Source organism: Ixodes scapularis, unplaced genomic scaffold (assembly GCF_016920785.2).
Source record: "Ixodes scapularis isolate PalLabHiFi unplaced genomic scaffold, ASM1692078v2 PGA_scaffold8__174_contigs__length_109621045, whole genome shotgun sequence".
Classification (NCBI taxonomy): Eukaryota; Metazoa; Arthropoda; class Arachnida; order Ixodida; family Ixodidae; genus Ixodes; species Ixodes scapularis.
Window position 1 is genome coordinate 93,729,011 of NW_024609883.1, and position 16,990 is coordinate 93,746,000.

The 16,990-nt window shown below is 46.4% G+C and overlaps 1 protein-coding gene across 1 annotated transcript; it reads right to left on the reverse strand.

The window, feature by feature from the left end:
• Positions 1-1,075: 1,075 nt before the first annotated feature.
• LOC115331366 (inosine triphosphate pyrophosphatase) lies at positions 1,076-11,472 on the reverse strand. The gene is made up of 3 exons (XM_040206884.3): positions 11,202-11,472; positions 7,819-8,031; positions 1,076-2,455 (listed from the first exon to the last, which is right to left on the reverse strand). Exons 1-3 carry the CDS (start codon positions 11,286-11,288, stop codon positions 2,153-2,155), a joined length of 603 nt encoding a protein of 200 aa, XP_040062818.2. The 5' UTR covers positions 11,289-11,472; the 3' UTR covers positions 1,076-2,152.
• Positions 11,473-16,990: the final 5,518 nt, after the last annotated feature.

The window sequence follows — 16,990 nt, forward strand, 5'->3', positions numbered from 1 at the left end:
TTTTAGTCCCACTATAGAGCCCTGCACTTTTGCAAATAAAGCATTCAATTACTATTTTTGTCGTCTTGTGTCATTAATCGTAAGATCCGATTAGTTTAAAAGGGATTTGCGTATTTAAACAAACAAAACAAAAAGCGAAAAAAAAAAAAAAGAATTGGCAGCGACTTTTTTTTTTAGGAACCTATGACCAGCTTTTTCTGGAGGGAAGAACCTATATTTTTATAAATTACGAGGAAATTGATTTGCTCTCACGTGACCAGGGAGGAGAGAGGGAATCAAGTGGGGAGGAAGGGCACTAGAAGGGGGAGGCAGGGAGGAGAGATTGGGAGAGGGAAGAATGGGAAGGGGGATTGCTGTTATATATTTCCCAGCTAAATTTAGCGGGGAAACTGAATAGGTATGTCACATCATGACCAAGAAGGGAGGTCACGGTAGGAGAATGGGGGACGTAAGTGTGGGGGGAATGGGGAGGACACCCTCAGGGGAAACTTTCCCCACCTCTTTCCACTTTAGCAGGGCGAACGCTGGAGGGGATGTGACCTCCTCTCCAGCAACTGCTTTGCTGAAGTGGAAAGAGGTGGGAGGAGCTTCCACTTCACTCTTAACCTGTCATCGACTGTAGGGTTACCTAGGAGGGGGTAGGGATGAAGAAAGGGAGGGGGAAAAAAGGAGGGAACTGGTATGTTACGTGACGTGCAATTCCCCGCTAAATTCAGCAGGGAAACTGTATTGACGTATGGGTCAGTGTCAATTTTCCCAGGGTGTAGAGGTCGCATGACGATTTCCTCGCTACATGTAGCAGAAAATGTGTGGACGGACAGACATACAAATGTTTGTGATTAGGTGTTCCAATAAAAAGTTTTTTGATTTAATAAAAAGGTGGCTGACTGATGTGAAAGACAAATCAGATCAAGTGTCCTATTCGCATAGTAAAGCATATTATTTGGATTGCATGACGATGCATTTCGATAATTGGTTTAACCGGACCATACAATTAGCACAACCAGCATTTTGTTTTTGTGGGCTAGATTATGCGAAAATGACCGGAGGAAAATAAAGATTATTATCACAAGGGAAACATGTCGCTCACATTTCATTGAGAGCGGTCCAGCTTGTGAAGCTAGAGTGAGCCAATGTGTTCTTCCACTGAACCACTAGGACTGCTATAACACGGCGCAGGCAGGTATTATCGCACAACAGTACAGCTGACCGAAGTATATTCCATTTGTAGTCCGAGATTCACCTATCTCATTGCCCCTCTGTATCTGCATGTATGCAGGTCTTCACACAAATTTTTACTTCTGGGAACAAACTGCTAGTACAGAATACTACCTTAGCTGGTGCTTTTATTGGCTCTGCCCTGTCGGGTTTTAATTGTTGTCACACTTTTCTTGACGACCTTAATGTTACGTCTTCAAGTGGCCGTGCTTGGAAGCACTGCCTGTTCTCAGAAATTGTGTAGTAATCGTATCACCAGGTGTACCATTGCAGTCGTAAGCAAGGAATATTTCATTTGTGCACAGTATAGTTTGTGTTCATATACTCTGGGGAAAAATGAATAAAGCACAATGCCACAACTGGTTGGTGGTACGTAGATGCACGCACGGGAGTGTTGAGGAAAGTAATTTTTCAATACAAGTTCCTTCTACCGTCACAAGGGGGCACCAATAACCAAGGTTGGGTTAGAAGTATACTGCTTGAAGGCTTAACCTTACTTTCTTTTAAATGCCGACATACAGAACAGTCTTCTGCAAGGATGAAAACAGGTTCCCAGTCTCTTCCCCCATCCATTCCTTCTCACACCCTTCTCGCAGGCCTCTCAGGTACACCCCGCAGGAAGGAGGTCTCCCTCTTTCTCAAACGGAAAGGAGGAATAAAGGGAGTTTTCTACTTTCTGGCTGCTCGGCAGTCTACAAGCTTTGGCTAGGTGGCGCGAGTTGCCGCCCGATTGAGGGGTTCAGCTGTATCCATCTATCCATTCATAGGCAGACTCTAGATTCTGCTATGCATGACTGCAACCCCCACAGTGAAGGCCTTGTCAGTTGTTGCAATGCACTGAAACACAAAAGGACGGCCCTTATCCACAGGACCGGGAAGTCCGTCTAGTACACGCTATGCAACGGCAATTCTTTATTGACTACGGACTAATTGACTATGTCGATAGACTCTGAGGCCACCCCTCCTGCAGTTGCGAGGGGTAGGCGGCCAGGAACTGCCGGAGGCCCTGGAGCGAGCGGTGCCTGTGGGAGATGCGGTTCTTGGCGTCCGAGCTCATCTCGGCGTAGGTCTGCGACTCCGACTCCGGCTGGAAGCACGAGTCCCAGCCGAAGTTGTTGGCGCCTCGGGGAGCCACTATAGTGCCCTCCGTGCGTCCGTGGAACAGACGCACCTCGCTGTCCGGTCCCTCTGAGTAGGCGAAGGTGCACAAGGCGTATGCGCTCTTGTCCTCAAAGCCCTGCGTGTCGAAGAGGGACGTGAAGCTTTGCCCTCTTCGCTTTGCAGCAGTATTGCCGAAACATCGGGTCATCAATTTATGCAGCTTTCTTCATCGGTCTATTTCTATCATGTACAGGATGTGGCTGTAAGGACCAACATATTTAGCACGCCTTGTAAAATTCGAATTCCAAACATACATACCTGAAATTAAGCATGCAAACATAGTTTCGCTAGAAGTTTTATGTAGTAACTGGAGACACGGAACAATAAAAAAAAAACGGACAAAACAACACCAAGTTTCAATGAAAGCTCTTCACCAGCTTGCCTGTGTTTTTACCCTCTCTTCGAAGTTTTATGTCTATTTTTTTTAGAGTCCAACTTGAAAATAGTAAAATATTAGGAATGCAGCAAAATCGGAGGCCTGTTTGTCGTCTGCACACTGGTTTATGAGCTCGCTTTCGGGTGGCTTGCTGAATGCAAAATGCTAAGAATCCAAGGAGGCTGGAAATGAGCAAGATAGTCGTGATAATAATCCTTTTAACGAAATATATGAACAATGACTACCTGGGAGCAGGTTCACTAACCAGTGTGCAGACAACAAGCATCCAGTATAGAGCTTTCCAATGTTTACAAAATCACAGTCCAGCGTGCGATCTTCACAGTCCAGCACGTGCATGTTTGTGGCTTTGGAAAGCGAGCAAAGCACGCACCATACGCATGAACACTCAAAATGGCACCGGCCACACACCTTTTTTGGAAAGGTCTATAGGGTATAGGAAATGCACGGTCCTTATCCATGTCACTCTATTATTAATATTTTATGACCTCTGACTTGAACTCTTAAAAGGATAATTATAAAACTTCTTGCAAAACTATGTTAGCGTGCCCAACTTCAGGTATGTACGGTTGGAATTCAAACTTTGGAAGGCGTGCGAAATCTCTTGGTCCTTACGGCCCCACCCTGTATATGACGAAAAATAAGACATCATTATTATTGATAGAGGTGTGCAAATATAAAGGACCCACACTTCCATTTGCTTACGACCGAGTTCTTCTGATTTCATACGACGACAGAACACATAGCACGCTGGCGCCATCTATGAGGCGACCCAGCAGCTGCATTCCACTAGAGCAAAGGTTTTGAGGTATTTGCGAGTTAAAAAGTATGGATCTATAAGAAACAGTCGTTTATAAGATTGTCAAAAGTGTTTCAAGCCAAGAATGAACGATGCATGAAAAAAAAATAGGAATGGTGTGGAACAAACGTTTATTGAAATTCTCTGATGGCTACGCTTTCGTACCCGTCAGAATGCAAATACCAAGTCTTCCGCGGTTAGCCGATAAACGGTGCCACCGCATTCTTTCATCATAAGGGATCCCAAGAACTTCTAAGGCACTAGGTTGTAAGAACTTGCAAGTGCGTGAACAAGCCTCGCTTTTGACTGCGAATCAAATACTAAAACGTTACTGCACGTTGAATTCAAACACCTTCGAATACAAACACTTCACATTTAATTTGAATTCGTCCCAGCTACTTGAAAGCCACCATCATACTGTTGCTAACACGTCTTACAAAACACAGCCTGCAGACATGTTCAAAGCATGAGTGAAGCAAACATGCTATGACCATGCCTGAGGCATGTCAGCGATCATGTCTGCAGCAAACAATGTCTTTTGCATGATGTACGAGCAGTATGACTGCAGTTTAAGAAATCATAGCTAGATGTACAATTTTAATATGTAAGACACATTTCGCAAACTTGTATTAAGAAAAAAAAGAAAGGCCGAGATGAGTAGGGTGAAATAGCACCACACGACAAGCAGAGCAGTGACTACCTCAATACAGTGACTACCTCAATTATTTCAATACAGTGACTACCTCAATTATTTCAATACAGTGACTACCTCAATTATTTCAATACAGTTTGAGGCTTCCTTTTACTACACTCTCCTTTGAAACCGGGGTTGAACTACAAATCGTAACCAAAAAAGGCTGACCTACAATAGCAAGCGAAATTTCAGAAACTATTCAGCCGAGATGCTTTGGTGCGTCAGTCGTTTTTCCTGCCATGCTGGCATAAAGCAGTGAAGCTTGACGCGTGTGCACCAGTGCGAAGCGGTGAAGTCCGGCGCCAGAGCACTGGTGCGAAGCATGGCACGAGAAATGGGAGAATTCAGAAGGCATTATTCTTAACTTTCAAATATTCAAAAATCTCCGACAAATAGAATCGAATAGCACTCCCAGTTCAAATTATTCGAAGTTTTAAATATTTTGGAAATGCCTACCGAGTAATTTTCCATCTTGAATGTGTCCAAGGACAGCAGACCCTTCATGTTACAAAACTTGAAAGTGTAAAACAGCGAGGACGAGGACGGGAACAGGACATCTTTCAATGAAGGATGTCCTGTTCCTGTTTTCGTCCTCGCCGTTTTATACTTTCAAGTTTTGTATCCATTAACCAACAGCTCGTTTTCAGTAGTAACCTTCATGTTAGTCTCAATTCACATAGTTAGTTAATAGTAGAAGACAATCCATTACATTGCAATCAGGTGAAGTAACACCATATACATAACTAGACAACACATGGGATTAGATAAAAGCATAAAAAGATCTGAAGAAAAACAGCAAAACCAGATGAGGTTTAACTAAATTTACATAAGAAGATAGAATTACTCGTGTTTAAGAAACCATTACGATGGTAAATGTTTTTCACTTTAGTAACACACAAGAAACTCGTGATCCTATGGTCGACAGCACAAATAACAATGGACTATTTCTTTGTTTCATAAGGTGCGTAAAAGCCCGTTCACATGCTTGCGTTTGCTTACGACCGAGTTCTCGTGATTCCTTACGACGAGGGAACACACAGGCATGCTGGCGCCATCTATAAGGCAACACTGGAACTGCATCTCACTAGAGCGAAGGTTTTGTGGTATCTGCAAGATCAATATGTACACACTAACTATAAGAAATTATGGTTTATAATATTGTCAAAAGTTCTCCAAACCCCCCCAAAAAAAACGAGCAAAAAAAAAAAATTGTATGGAAATGCCAATTGTTTCATAGCACTGATGCATTCCTAGTGCCAGGAATAATTTCAGTCAAACAGTTTTATTGTTTATATATAGCAGACACTTTAAATCAATGCCACCATTAAGATGAATGGGGTGGCGCAGGCCAGTACACTGTATCGACCGCATCGTGCCCTGCCAGATGCAATTTTATTGCTGCACGGCACTGTGCTAGTGGAAGAACGCGAAGGGTAACCTTTGAAACAAGAGGAGGTTTCCTGTTTTACTGCGAAAATAGAGCTGCCGAGAAAAATGCACCTATATAAACCGCAGTCCATTACGTGCATGCACCACGCTCGAGATGTCGTATGGAACGATATAGTATGCGCGTGCATGAAGATTCATTATGAGAGCTTGCACATTAAAAGGAACCTATAGCTACGAGCACACGCACAAAGCTTTCTCTTAGGAGACTTTATTCGGGTGTGGCATACGAGCAAATCTGGAATTTGGGTGCTGTCTTCTTCCAGATGTCCCTTTTTTCCTTTTCAAGTGATCGCTTTGTTCAAAGCAACACACAACCTCCAGCGGTTCCTAGTATTTTTGCTTTCAACATTGACAAAAGGCCTCCAAGAACGGAAGCGTGTGTCAAACTTTGCCACAGCTGACCAAGCAAACAATCTCTACTGCTGCTGCCGAAGACGTGGTAAGGGACGCAATTGTCGATGCGGATATCACAACGCCAGCAAGGTGCGGCAACTAACTCAATCGCAGATATAATCTGTGCTGCAAACTAAGGTGCGACAGGCAACCCTGTCGCCAATACGAACAACACCGCCATTGAAATTGCAATCAAACGAATCACCAATGTAAGAATGAAAGAATGAAAAAAGTCACCGTTTCATGCGAAGAAATTTTCACATAACTTTCACTCACAAGGTTGAACTGTGCCGTCACATTTGCGAAAATCCCAAAAGGCCTGGCGTGCCACGTGCCGACTTATGGAAGTCCTTGGTACGCCCCTCCCATTATGTTTCCTTCCGCCACCACAGGACATACGCGAGCAGGTGCAGGTTGCCAAGGCAACAACGCTTGGAGCAGCAGAGTCGCATGAGCCCACAGAAATGGGGGAGAGGGTATCGCATTGGCTAGCTTGCAAGGCAGCCCGTTTCTCATCCCTCTCCATTGTGCCAGCTTCGTCGTCTGCTACACCAACGCTTTGTCGAACCTACTCAAACCCTGCCACGGTTGCGGCACAAAATAAGCAGATTCGGTGACGCTGCAAGGTGTGAAGGTTTGCCAGGTTATGTCCAGTGGCACAACACAGACGAGAGCTGACCCGGGTACCACAGGCAGCACAGATACGGTATGCCAACGACGTACGACGTTCCGGATGATGGCTGGGAGAGTGGATGCCGTGACTCACGTGCAGTCACAGAGATGCAACAAGAAATCGCTTGATCTGTATTGAGGGCTCCCAAAACCTCCTGCCGTTGTGGTGCTGTCGTATTGCAACAGGTCTATTTTGGTCGCTCGTCTTGTGGGTGACATAGCAGTCTTTACTTAATCCATAGACTATGAACTTGGAATGTCAACCCAACTCCCGGTCCACAATACTAGAAAATTGGAACCAGCAGCGCTTGAGCTCGCAATCACAGTTGTATACATCTTAATGGCAGTGCCTTGCCCAATCATAGTGGCCAGCTGCACGTTCGAGCACCGTCAAGGCAATGCCACATGGTTGCCAAGAGCAATTTCGGAAAGGGTCTATCGTGGATTGAAACAGTGCCACAAAAATGCTCGAATTTATCTCGGTTCCACAGATAACGTTGGTATACACAGAATGTTTCCGGGGCATTCTTCGGGGTCTGTGGCGGTCCTTGCCGGTTTCTTCTACTTTTCTTTGCTTATTGCCTATCATTTTATTCCAAGCCCTGTCCTTTTTTATGTGATGGTGGGCCCATTGCAAAGTTGTTATTTCTTCCCATAAACTGTATGAAAGCGAACGCCGTAACACCAAACGCTGGTGTCCCATGTTTGCATTCGAACCACCGTGGTAGAGAGACAAAGACAGCTAACTGCGCATATCCACTAGTTGACACAGTCGAGGAATGTTGAGCTCACAATCATGGGGCTGTGGGTTCGATTGCCATTGGGACACAATTAGAATTTCTTCCTTTCTCCTCCATTTACCACCTTTTTGTACAGATTGTCCTCCGAAGTACGTGTTAGACATTTTGTAGCAGTTTCCATGATGTTCTGTCAAACTTTCCTCAGGGAGCCCAAACCTAAAAACATTTCCGTGTCGATACATCTTGAAATACTCCTCTGCATGCTCTCTGTGTAGAGCGTGCCGCGAGCGAAGCTTACCGCCAGGAGCCTGTGCAGTCCCTCCGGCCCCAGCTTGGTGAGGAACCACTTGATGTAGGGCCCCGGCAGGCCCCCGAGGGCGTTGAAGCAGAGGGAGGTGTCCTCGACGAGCACGGGACCCCCAATCACCTTGGCCGCCGCTTCACACTTGGCCCGACAGATGGCGTCGGCTTCCCCCTGGTACTCGGCAAGGTCCACATCTCTGCTCTCAAACTGCACATAAGACCATAGCGTTCAGATGATTGATCTCATAGTTAATATATTAATCTAGAGGGAAAAGTTCCACGCATTTCTGCCATATCGGAACAGCGGGGCATAGAGCCGGACAATGGCGATCCCAATGGGACTATTTTGCTGGCGATGGTTTGATAAATGCAAAGAAGCAGGAAAACAACACTTGCAAGGTCTGTATCAAGTGTTTTTCTAAATTTATTTTTCACTAAAAAATATGGTGTAGTGCATTGTGTAAAAATAAAGTTGATGAGCAATCGAACAACTTCAACTCATTGCGGCAAAACGAACACACTTAATCTACACAGAGGGCAAGTGTTCCAAAAGGCGTCTTTTGCGCGTCGGAACACAGGGGCGAGCATGCAAATCAACAGGCGACAAAGAGAATGTGCGATGACGAGGCAGCCAAACGCATGCCACCACTGGCTGAGATGGGGGATTAAGGGCACGGCGGTGAACAAACGCACAAGGTGCACAGAGAGCAGACGAACTTGCACACCGTATTAACTTCTTTAATTCTCCGCTTTTCTGTAGCTCTCTTTCTCATTCTTTCTCTGGGGACCACCAATGGTGGCACTCGGTATTCGCCACTTTCTGCTCCCGTCTTTATCCCATCGACAAATCTAGAGGAAAAGATCGCCACCTCTGTGTGTGTTGCGGCTAACTCGAAAAGCGGTGAGTAGGGCCCAGTGGGCCCAGACTGCTGCCGATGCTTCAATAAACACAAAGCAAAACATCGCTTGAAAAGTTACTACCCAATTCTTTCTCAGCTTGATCTGGCAAAGGGAAATTGGCATCATGTGTTGCATAAGGGCTGATTTACACACTTGCGACTCGCGACTGCCGAGCGCCTTGAAACATCAATCTTGTGACGAGCGAACAGACTGGCACCGTCTATTGGGTAGCTAGGAAACACTTGCAGGTTCCGTATATCAATATTTTTTTTCACGCCTCATTTTTTTCTTTTTTCTTGAAAATTTTTTGACAATGTTATAAATGACCAATTCTCATAGATAGGATGCACATTTGATGATCTCACAAATACTGGAAAGCCTTCGCTCTAGTGAAACTCGGCTCCAGGGTTACCCCATTGATGGCGCCAGAGTGCCAGTGCGCTCTCACATCGTAAAAGATCACGAAGAACTCGGCCGTAAGCTAACACAAGTGTGTGAACGGGCCTTAAAAGGAAGTAAAATTGATGAGTGCACAACGGCTTTAACTCATGGTGAAACAGACACACTGAACTTTTCGTCCTTCTCATTCGTTCTCCCGGTACCACACCAGTGTCACCGCCTACAATTTATCGCATTCCCCAATCCCACCCTTACCACCCTGCACGAGATGGTACCCCGATCGTTCAAAACAAAGCGTGACCACTAAGCGAGTATTGCGAAGAAAAGACGATCAGTCGATGAGCGCGTTGTTGTACCCCTCTTTCCATTCTGGGGAGGCAGGCTGCAGTGAGCCATGGCCTCTCCAAACACAAAGCATCGGCGTTGACTTTGTCGGCTTTGCAAGATGGGAGCGGTCGAATGCCACGGCAATGCAGTGCGTGGCTGCAAACGCCACGTTGTGAGGTTCGACCAAGTCTCTCTACGTTCCACCTGTCCCGTAATGTCTCGACACCGAGCACAAGTGCCTTCCGACTTGGAGCAAGTGTCGGTCGTAGAACACCGTCAAAGGGGAACAGACTTTGCGTCAAGCAATACCACACAAAAGACAAGGCCTGCGTTAGTGGACCCCCGACCCACTCCCAGCGGCACACACGCCGAAGCCAGACGAGTACGACTTGTGCGTCTCAGCGTGGCCACATGCTGGAGTTGCGCTCGTTGCAATACGCTGCAAGAGGCGCTGGCAGCGACAGTGACGCGAGCTAAGTGGCACTGCATGTATTAACTGGTACTGACCTTTGGAGTTGAGTGGGGGAGAAATGCAGTCCTTGTGTTTTAGGTGGTACTGCATTGAGGCGGTCAGGTTGCACCACAAGACCATCTGATATTATTTGCTACAGTTAGAGGCTGCCGACTATACTCGAGATTCTGCAAAGCAGAAGATCCTCCTCACCATGGGGGAGGAGGAAACAGGCAGCGGGAAACAGACTAAAGTAAACGGACGGAAACAACTATTTTAAACTTCGACTTCAGTAGCAAACCGAATCAAAGACAGGCCTTCACTCTTAATGGCCTTCCTTTGGGTAATTATGTGTGGATTTCCTCCCAGGTCTTCACACTAATGAAAATTTATTGCAGTTGGGCTGGGAGGAATTCCCATGGTGACGTCTTGACCGCGGGCCTTGTGACTCGGTGAACCACATGACGTAAGCATGGGTGACCTTCTTGACAGTTTTGTGACAGAATCCCACTACATTGACAGACATAAACTTACACCGGCAAGCCTGAAATATGTGCAAGCATGCACCATTGGTGGGCCTGCAGTCTCTCGGCGCTCGTGAAGCAGGCACGAGACGAGTGATTGCAAGCCTTCGAAAGGTACAGTCGGCACGAAATGAAACGCAAACAAGGAGCGCATGGTTTTCGACCCACGCTGAGTCACCTAGAGACGCAACACCGAAGGTTTGGATGCACTGAGCAAGAGTCTAACACATCGAAGGAGGAGCCATCTTCTTGCAGCTCCCATCTGGTTCAGGTGGTGCAGCATCCAGCGAAAACCATGCACCCACTGTTCGCGTTTCATTCCGTGCCGAGTGTACCTTTGTGCGCACGCCGCGGATCTTTGCGGCTTGTCGGTGTCGGTTGTTTCTGTTTGACGCTCTATTGGGACTTCGGGCATGGGTCCATATCACAAGAGCGAATGACATTTTAGCGAACGGCGACATTTGAGCGAATGGACGTTTTAGCGAATAACGGGGGCGCGCGTTAACCCATCCGCCGCGCTGCGCTTTACGCCGCTTCGCGGCGACAGTCTGAGGCAACTCATTACAAAAATATGAACCCACTTCTCCAAAAGATAGTCGATTAGTTGACGTAGTTGTCGACTGAAGCCAAGAAACGGGTCTGTGCTGCTTTCTCTCTAAACTCTGCGGAGCGTAGACACACGAATCCCGGCATGCGAGCGAAATTAGATAAGTGCTTTAGAGCTCTGATGTCGACCGCGTGTAAAAGAGTAACAGGACTTCCGCCTAGTGTACTCACTTCAAATCCGGGTACTTTTCCCAAAATGTTGAGCGCTTCTTTGAGCTTGTTGCGGTTGCCCGTGACAAACACCACGCGCTTCACCATCGCAGATTTCTCGCTGACCTCTATGACGATGGTTGAGTTTAGCGTGTTGGATTAATACTGAAGACATGTCTGTCTCTATCTCCTGTTTGTGTTTTGCTTTCTTATTATTGACTAAATGAAGATTTTTAGCGTGATTTTGAGCAACTCTACCTCGTTCATTTGTAGCTTGTTGATATTTAGTCACCCTCCACGTGGATACATAAAAGCACTCGGTTTTCTTTTGAATTAGGATGAAGCTCGCGCCACCTGGTGGGGCATAAATCGGCTAGAGTTTTTTGTTACAAACACCTTATGTCGGACTTGTACCACAGAGAGGGCTAGAAGCGCGAGCTCATAGCGTTGGGAGCTGCTCTTAACGCACGAGAGCTTGTGCCGCCGTGATGTGCCCTGGAGCAAGGAGCTCGTTGCTAGGGCTTCGGTCCAGACGCAGCCGATGCTACAAGCGCGAGCATGTGGCCCAGAACAGTGCTTGCACTGCACGAGCGCGCGTGCTTGGCACGGATGCTGAAAGCCCGGAGCTCGCGCTTGTAGCTTTTGCTGCGTCTGGACCGAAGCTGAAACGAAGTATAGTGAGGGTGGGCGCAACTCAAAACCTGGAGAGCGTTTGCAATTTAATGGCGGCGCCTGAGGGAGAGGATTGGGAGAGGATATGCGCCAGTGTTGCCTGCACGAGAGCAGGCGCCCGCTCTGTTGCAACTCTGTTGCTCCATGCGCCTTTCCTCCTCTCGCCTCCCATTGCAAGCAACGAGCGCGTTGGCTGGCGCAGCCTCTCTCGCTTCCTTCTCGCTCCGGAGAAAGGAGCGGAGAAAGCAAGGTTGCCAGACAACCAGCAACGTCCAAGATGGCGGAATTTACCATTTTTCGCGTTAAAAAAATACTTAACCTATCGCAACAAAACTGGTGGCTATGGAAAAGTAATCATTTATGCCTTGCGTAAATTATTCAAGCACCTTAATGGGCTTTTATGACCTGAGTTAGGAAAGAAAACGACCCTTTGCTCCATAGACTCCCAGCATCTAGCAGTTGCACCCACCCTCACTTGAGCCTCCCTACTCGTTGCTCACTTGAGGTTGTTGAATACTTTGTACAGAATATTCATGCGATATGTGACCGGTTTGAAATTATAAATATTTTAATTTGAAACACCTTCCATGGTCTGTTCAGTCTTGTCATTTCACTCGTGTAAATGGAGCTTGCTGGTAAAGTTACGGTGTTGGAGGAGAATTACATAAATGACGAGGTCATTTCAATAATGAGGTTTCTTGATGGTGAAGAGCTCATGGAACTTCGGTGCACATACCTAGAGAAATAGACTTAAAAATAAGCCCGTTCGTGCTATTTTATTACACAATTCAGTAAATTTTATTGCGATGGCATGCAAGGGTTAATAACAACTTCTCCATAAAAAAAAGCAAAAACAACAACAACATATTACGCAAAACAAGGAAGCGTTACACATAAAGGGCAGAACACGGAAGATATGCTCTCCGTGTTCTATCCTTCATGTGTAATTGTTTCGTATAATTTTATCCAATACCAACGCACTCCCCAAAATACAGTAAGAAAGCGTATGTATGCAGAAGAGTTTTTCTGTTGCGGATATCGACCAGGTTTGATACCTTCACAGGGAAATGGCAGTATGAATGTGCACGAAAACTACAATCAGTGCTATCCACAGTTGCCCACGCGTGCTCGGATGTCTAAAGATGCCATCGGTATTTGCTTAAAAGAAATATAAATAAAATACAACAACAAAAAAAAAAAACTTGAATATTTTAAAATGCGTTGCCACTGAACTATACAGTCGGGACTTAAGACAAGAAATAAATAAGTAAGAATGGCGGCACACGTTTTTATGCCCCTTTAGACAAGAAGAACACAGAGGACTGTATTCTGAGCGTAGCTCGCATGCTAAAACCTACGTCGCCATCCACCGTCTTGCTCTTCTTTGCCTGCGAGCCGCCTGGCGTCTAATAAAGTTTCCTCGTCACATCGCGTAATATTTTTTTTTTTAAACAATAGCATTACGGGTGACACTTTGCAGAGATTTTTGAACTCGTGGGCTGTCGTCGCCGCTATGGAAAAACCCTTCTTTTCGCTCTTGGCGCGAGACCAGGGAAGTCAGGTTTTCGAACACTTCCTAAATAAGAAAGCGCTGAATTTTCCTGCGCCACCAAAGGGCAGGCCACAGATTGTACACGACTACGGTGTCAGCGTTCGGCTACGAGTCCTGTCCAGTCAGTGAGAACACGACCCGTAGCCGAACGCTACCGAATTAAGTCGTGTCCAAACTGTGTCCTACGATGACCTTCTTTAGTGACGCAGGAAAAAACTTTGTTACCTAGGAGGTGTTTTCCCGACGGCCGCACAGCGCGGAGGAGCCCCGGCATCCCACCAGTAACGACGCGACCAAGGGAGAGTCTTCTTGTCGTCTGCTTGAAAGACTTGTTTTCAAGCATTACTCGCGTTATTAGAAGTCCCACTTTGAGAGTATCCCGTTCTACATTCAATGTTGGATGGTTTTAGGAACTTCCACCGCGCTTACCCACTTACTTCACGAGTCACCGAACACTGGCGGCGGTCGTCAGGGGCATCCATGACGCCAACCACGACGGCTATGAGAATTAACCACGACGCACCTCCACGACGTCACGTGACGGCACCCTTCCACCCGCATTGCGTGACTGTGCTACAACTATCGCTTTCGTTCCTTCGCACATTTATTTTTGAAAGCGATTGCTTTATATGGGAATCTTGCAGGGACCTCGCTTGCTCGTGTTGGTGTTGGTTGCGCTGCAGCAAGGCCATGGGAATACTGAGGGTGTCAACAGCAAGCACAGCTGTTGGTTTGACGTCATAGCCGCTGCCATGAGAAGCTAGGTGTCAAGGGACATCATGATGTCAAATGGCATCACAGCGTCGGGCATCATCACAGTGTCACGCCATGTCACACTGTCACGTGTCGTCATGGTGCCACATGAAGTCACGTGATCTCAAGGTGTCACGTGACGTCATAGTGTCTCGTAATGTCATGGTGCTACGTGACGTCACAGTGTCATGTGATGTAATTGTGTCAGGTGACGTTACAGTACTGCGTGACGTCATAGGATCAATAAATTCAGTGTCACGTGATCTCAAGGTGTCATGTTACGTCGCTGTTCCACGTGATGGCACGGTGTTACGTGACATCATGGTGTCCCACGAAGTTACGAGACCCATGTCACGCGACGCCACTGTGTCACGTGATGTCACAGTGTCACTATTTTCACGCTATATTTGGGGGGGAATATTATTTCCGCTTAATTTCGATAGAAAGTGCTGCTCGTGAAACTCCATCAAGTGCTATCGCTCTTTCATTATGTTTGACGGAATGACTGTCGAACGTAGCCCGCCAGGTGGTCTACTGGGGTGTTTCGGCGCAGAGGAAACTCAAAAACTGACATAACACGCACATGTTCATTTTTAATTTTTTTCTTTTTTCTTTTTTTTAATTTTCTAATAGAGTTAGGCGTTACAACGTACGAAGCACTTCCAAGCATGCCGCTTTGAACAAACAAAACAAAAATGACGATGCAAAAAAAAAAAAAAAAGTTGCGTGCTCGGGCTTTTTGGCGAGCATCGTAACACACGTTCGGTGGTGAAAACTCCGCTGGCTCTGGACGCTTAACCCAGGTGCTGTGACGTGGCTGACGTCATAGAAGATAACGCTCAGGCTTTAGTAGGCCGATTTCAAATAGGACCGACTTGGATGAGGACCTAGTAAATGACTTGAGTGGTTCATGTCGTTCCAAGACGACTACGGGGATTTCAGTGTAGCCTCAACCTTTCCGCGTTCTTTCCTTTTTTTTTTTTTAATTTTGACATAATCAGTCGCAGGACGAAAATTAATCAGAAACGATTCAAGGTTCGTACAGGTTCGATATTTTAATCCGCTTTATAGGGCAATATACACAAACTTCGCATGTTACAATGATATACAGCGTATACCAAAAAATTCGAGTTTTTTTTTTTTTTTTTACCGAAAAAATAAAATACTTTCAGCCAAATGCTCACCCTTCGCCCAAATGTAGCGCTACGTCTCCAGACCAGATGCCAAAGGTTCGGAACAAACCGATATATCATGTTCAAAAGCTAAATGTGATTTTCTAGAACTTTCAATGGGAAATTGGGGCCGTTCCCGAAAGCTCGCGGCACTCCACGTGGCCTTCCCAATGAAAATCTTCTGTCGGTGACAGTGTTTGTATCGATGACAATTCTTTCATAGATTTGATGAAGAATGCACGTACGAAGGATCTTACGTTGGCGCACTTGAAATGGCAGATCTAAATAATGATTAATGCATGTAACGCTGGCAGTACGGTGATAGTTGTAAAGGATTTAGCGTATTGGGCGATTTTTAAGGTATTCAGCCGAAAGAGTGGGGTCCCGCATGGCGCCAGCATGTTCTAATTTTGGACGGATTAGCGTTTTGTACAAGATTAGTTTCAGTAAAAACAAAAAAAAAAAAAGTTTTTTTTTTTTTTTTAAGTATCTTAATATACGGTTTATCACTGTCAACCACATATTCGACATGAACCTTCCAAGATAGTTCTTGTTGTTTGTATAAACTATAGACTAAAGGCAGAGTTCCTCTATAGGCTCCTAAGGAAGCCAGAGTTGCGCGTCTGTTTTCCACGTGCCGCAGCGCCGCTATTCGTCGAGGTTCGATCACGTGAGGAGCAAAATCTAAGTGACGTGCTGGAAAGCCGCCGATATACTGCCGCTTCGCCGACATTGCAGGCGCCCCGGCGTACGCTTCCCTGCTTTTGGCTCCTCCTCTTTTCCTATTTTCCAGGAAAGGAAGAGCAGGAGCGCGGCGCTTTTCGCCGAATTCAGTCACATGACGAGCAGAATCCCGGGCCGTGCAGGAAAGCCGGCGCTACGGGGATGAACGCGCAACTCTAACCATAGGCAAAAAGAAAGGCCGTCTAGTGTACTCATGATCAATTATCAAGTTTCCGGCGTATTTGGTGTCGGGTGCTCCCGTCTCGATAGCTTCACCCGAGAGACAATGGTCCCGGCAGAATGGAAGTCGTAGATCCGAAAGATGTGAACACCTACCGCTGGTCCATTCCGAACCCTTCACGCAGCGTCTTCGATAAAGGCCGGTTGCTTACCTGGATGGCCCACCGCTTGAGTGACGAATCTTGCGACCTCGTTGCTGACAACTCCTTTTCCAGAATTTCGCGGTCGTACTTCTTTTATTCGATCGTTGAAGGAAATTAAAGGGCTACCCATTGAGTGTACAAATACATAGTCATAATGACATAAAAACCACATTAAATGCAGATGCGCCTTGCCCCCCCACCTCCAGACAGTGCAAAAACAGGAGAAAAAAAACAATATGGCGGCTTTGAATGGCATGATGACAGCTGGCAGGAATTTCGCATATGGTTCTTTGAGTTCCTTTTTGTTGTGTTCAGTATTCCACGTGCATCGCATTTGTTGCATGCAATACTGCGTTCGCTCGTTCCGGCTGTTGATACGCCGCACGCGCGGTTCTGGACACGCTTGCCAATCTCGGAAGCCAGTATTATGGTGCCGGGAGCGCGTCTCCGACTGGTTTGTTTGACGTCCTATACTGCCCATACATCAAAGGTGGTCAGAAGTGGCAACAAATGACGTCACAAAAGTCGGAGTGTCCCGCCTTTGCATGTCGCGAT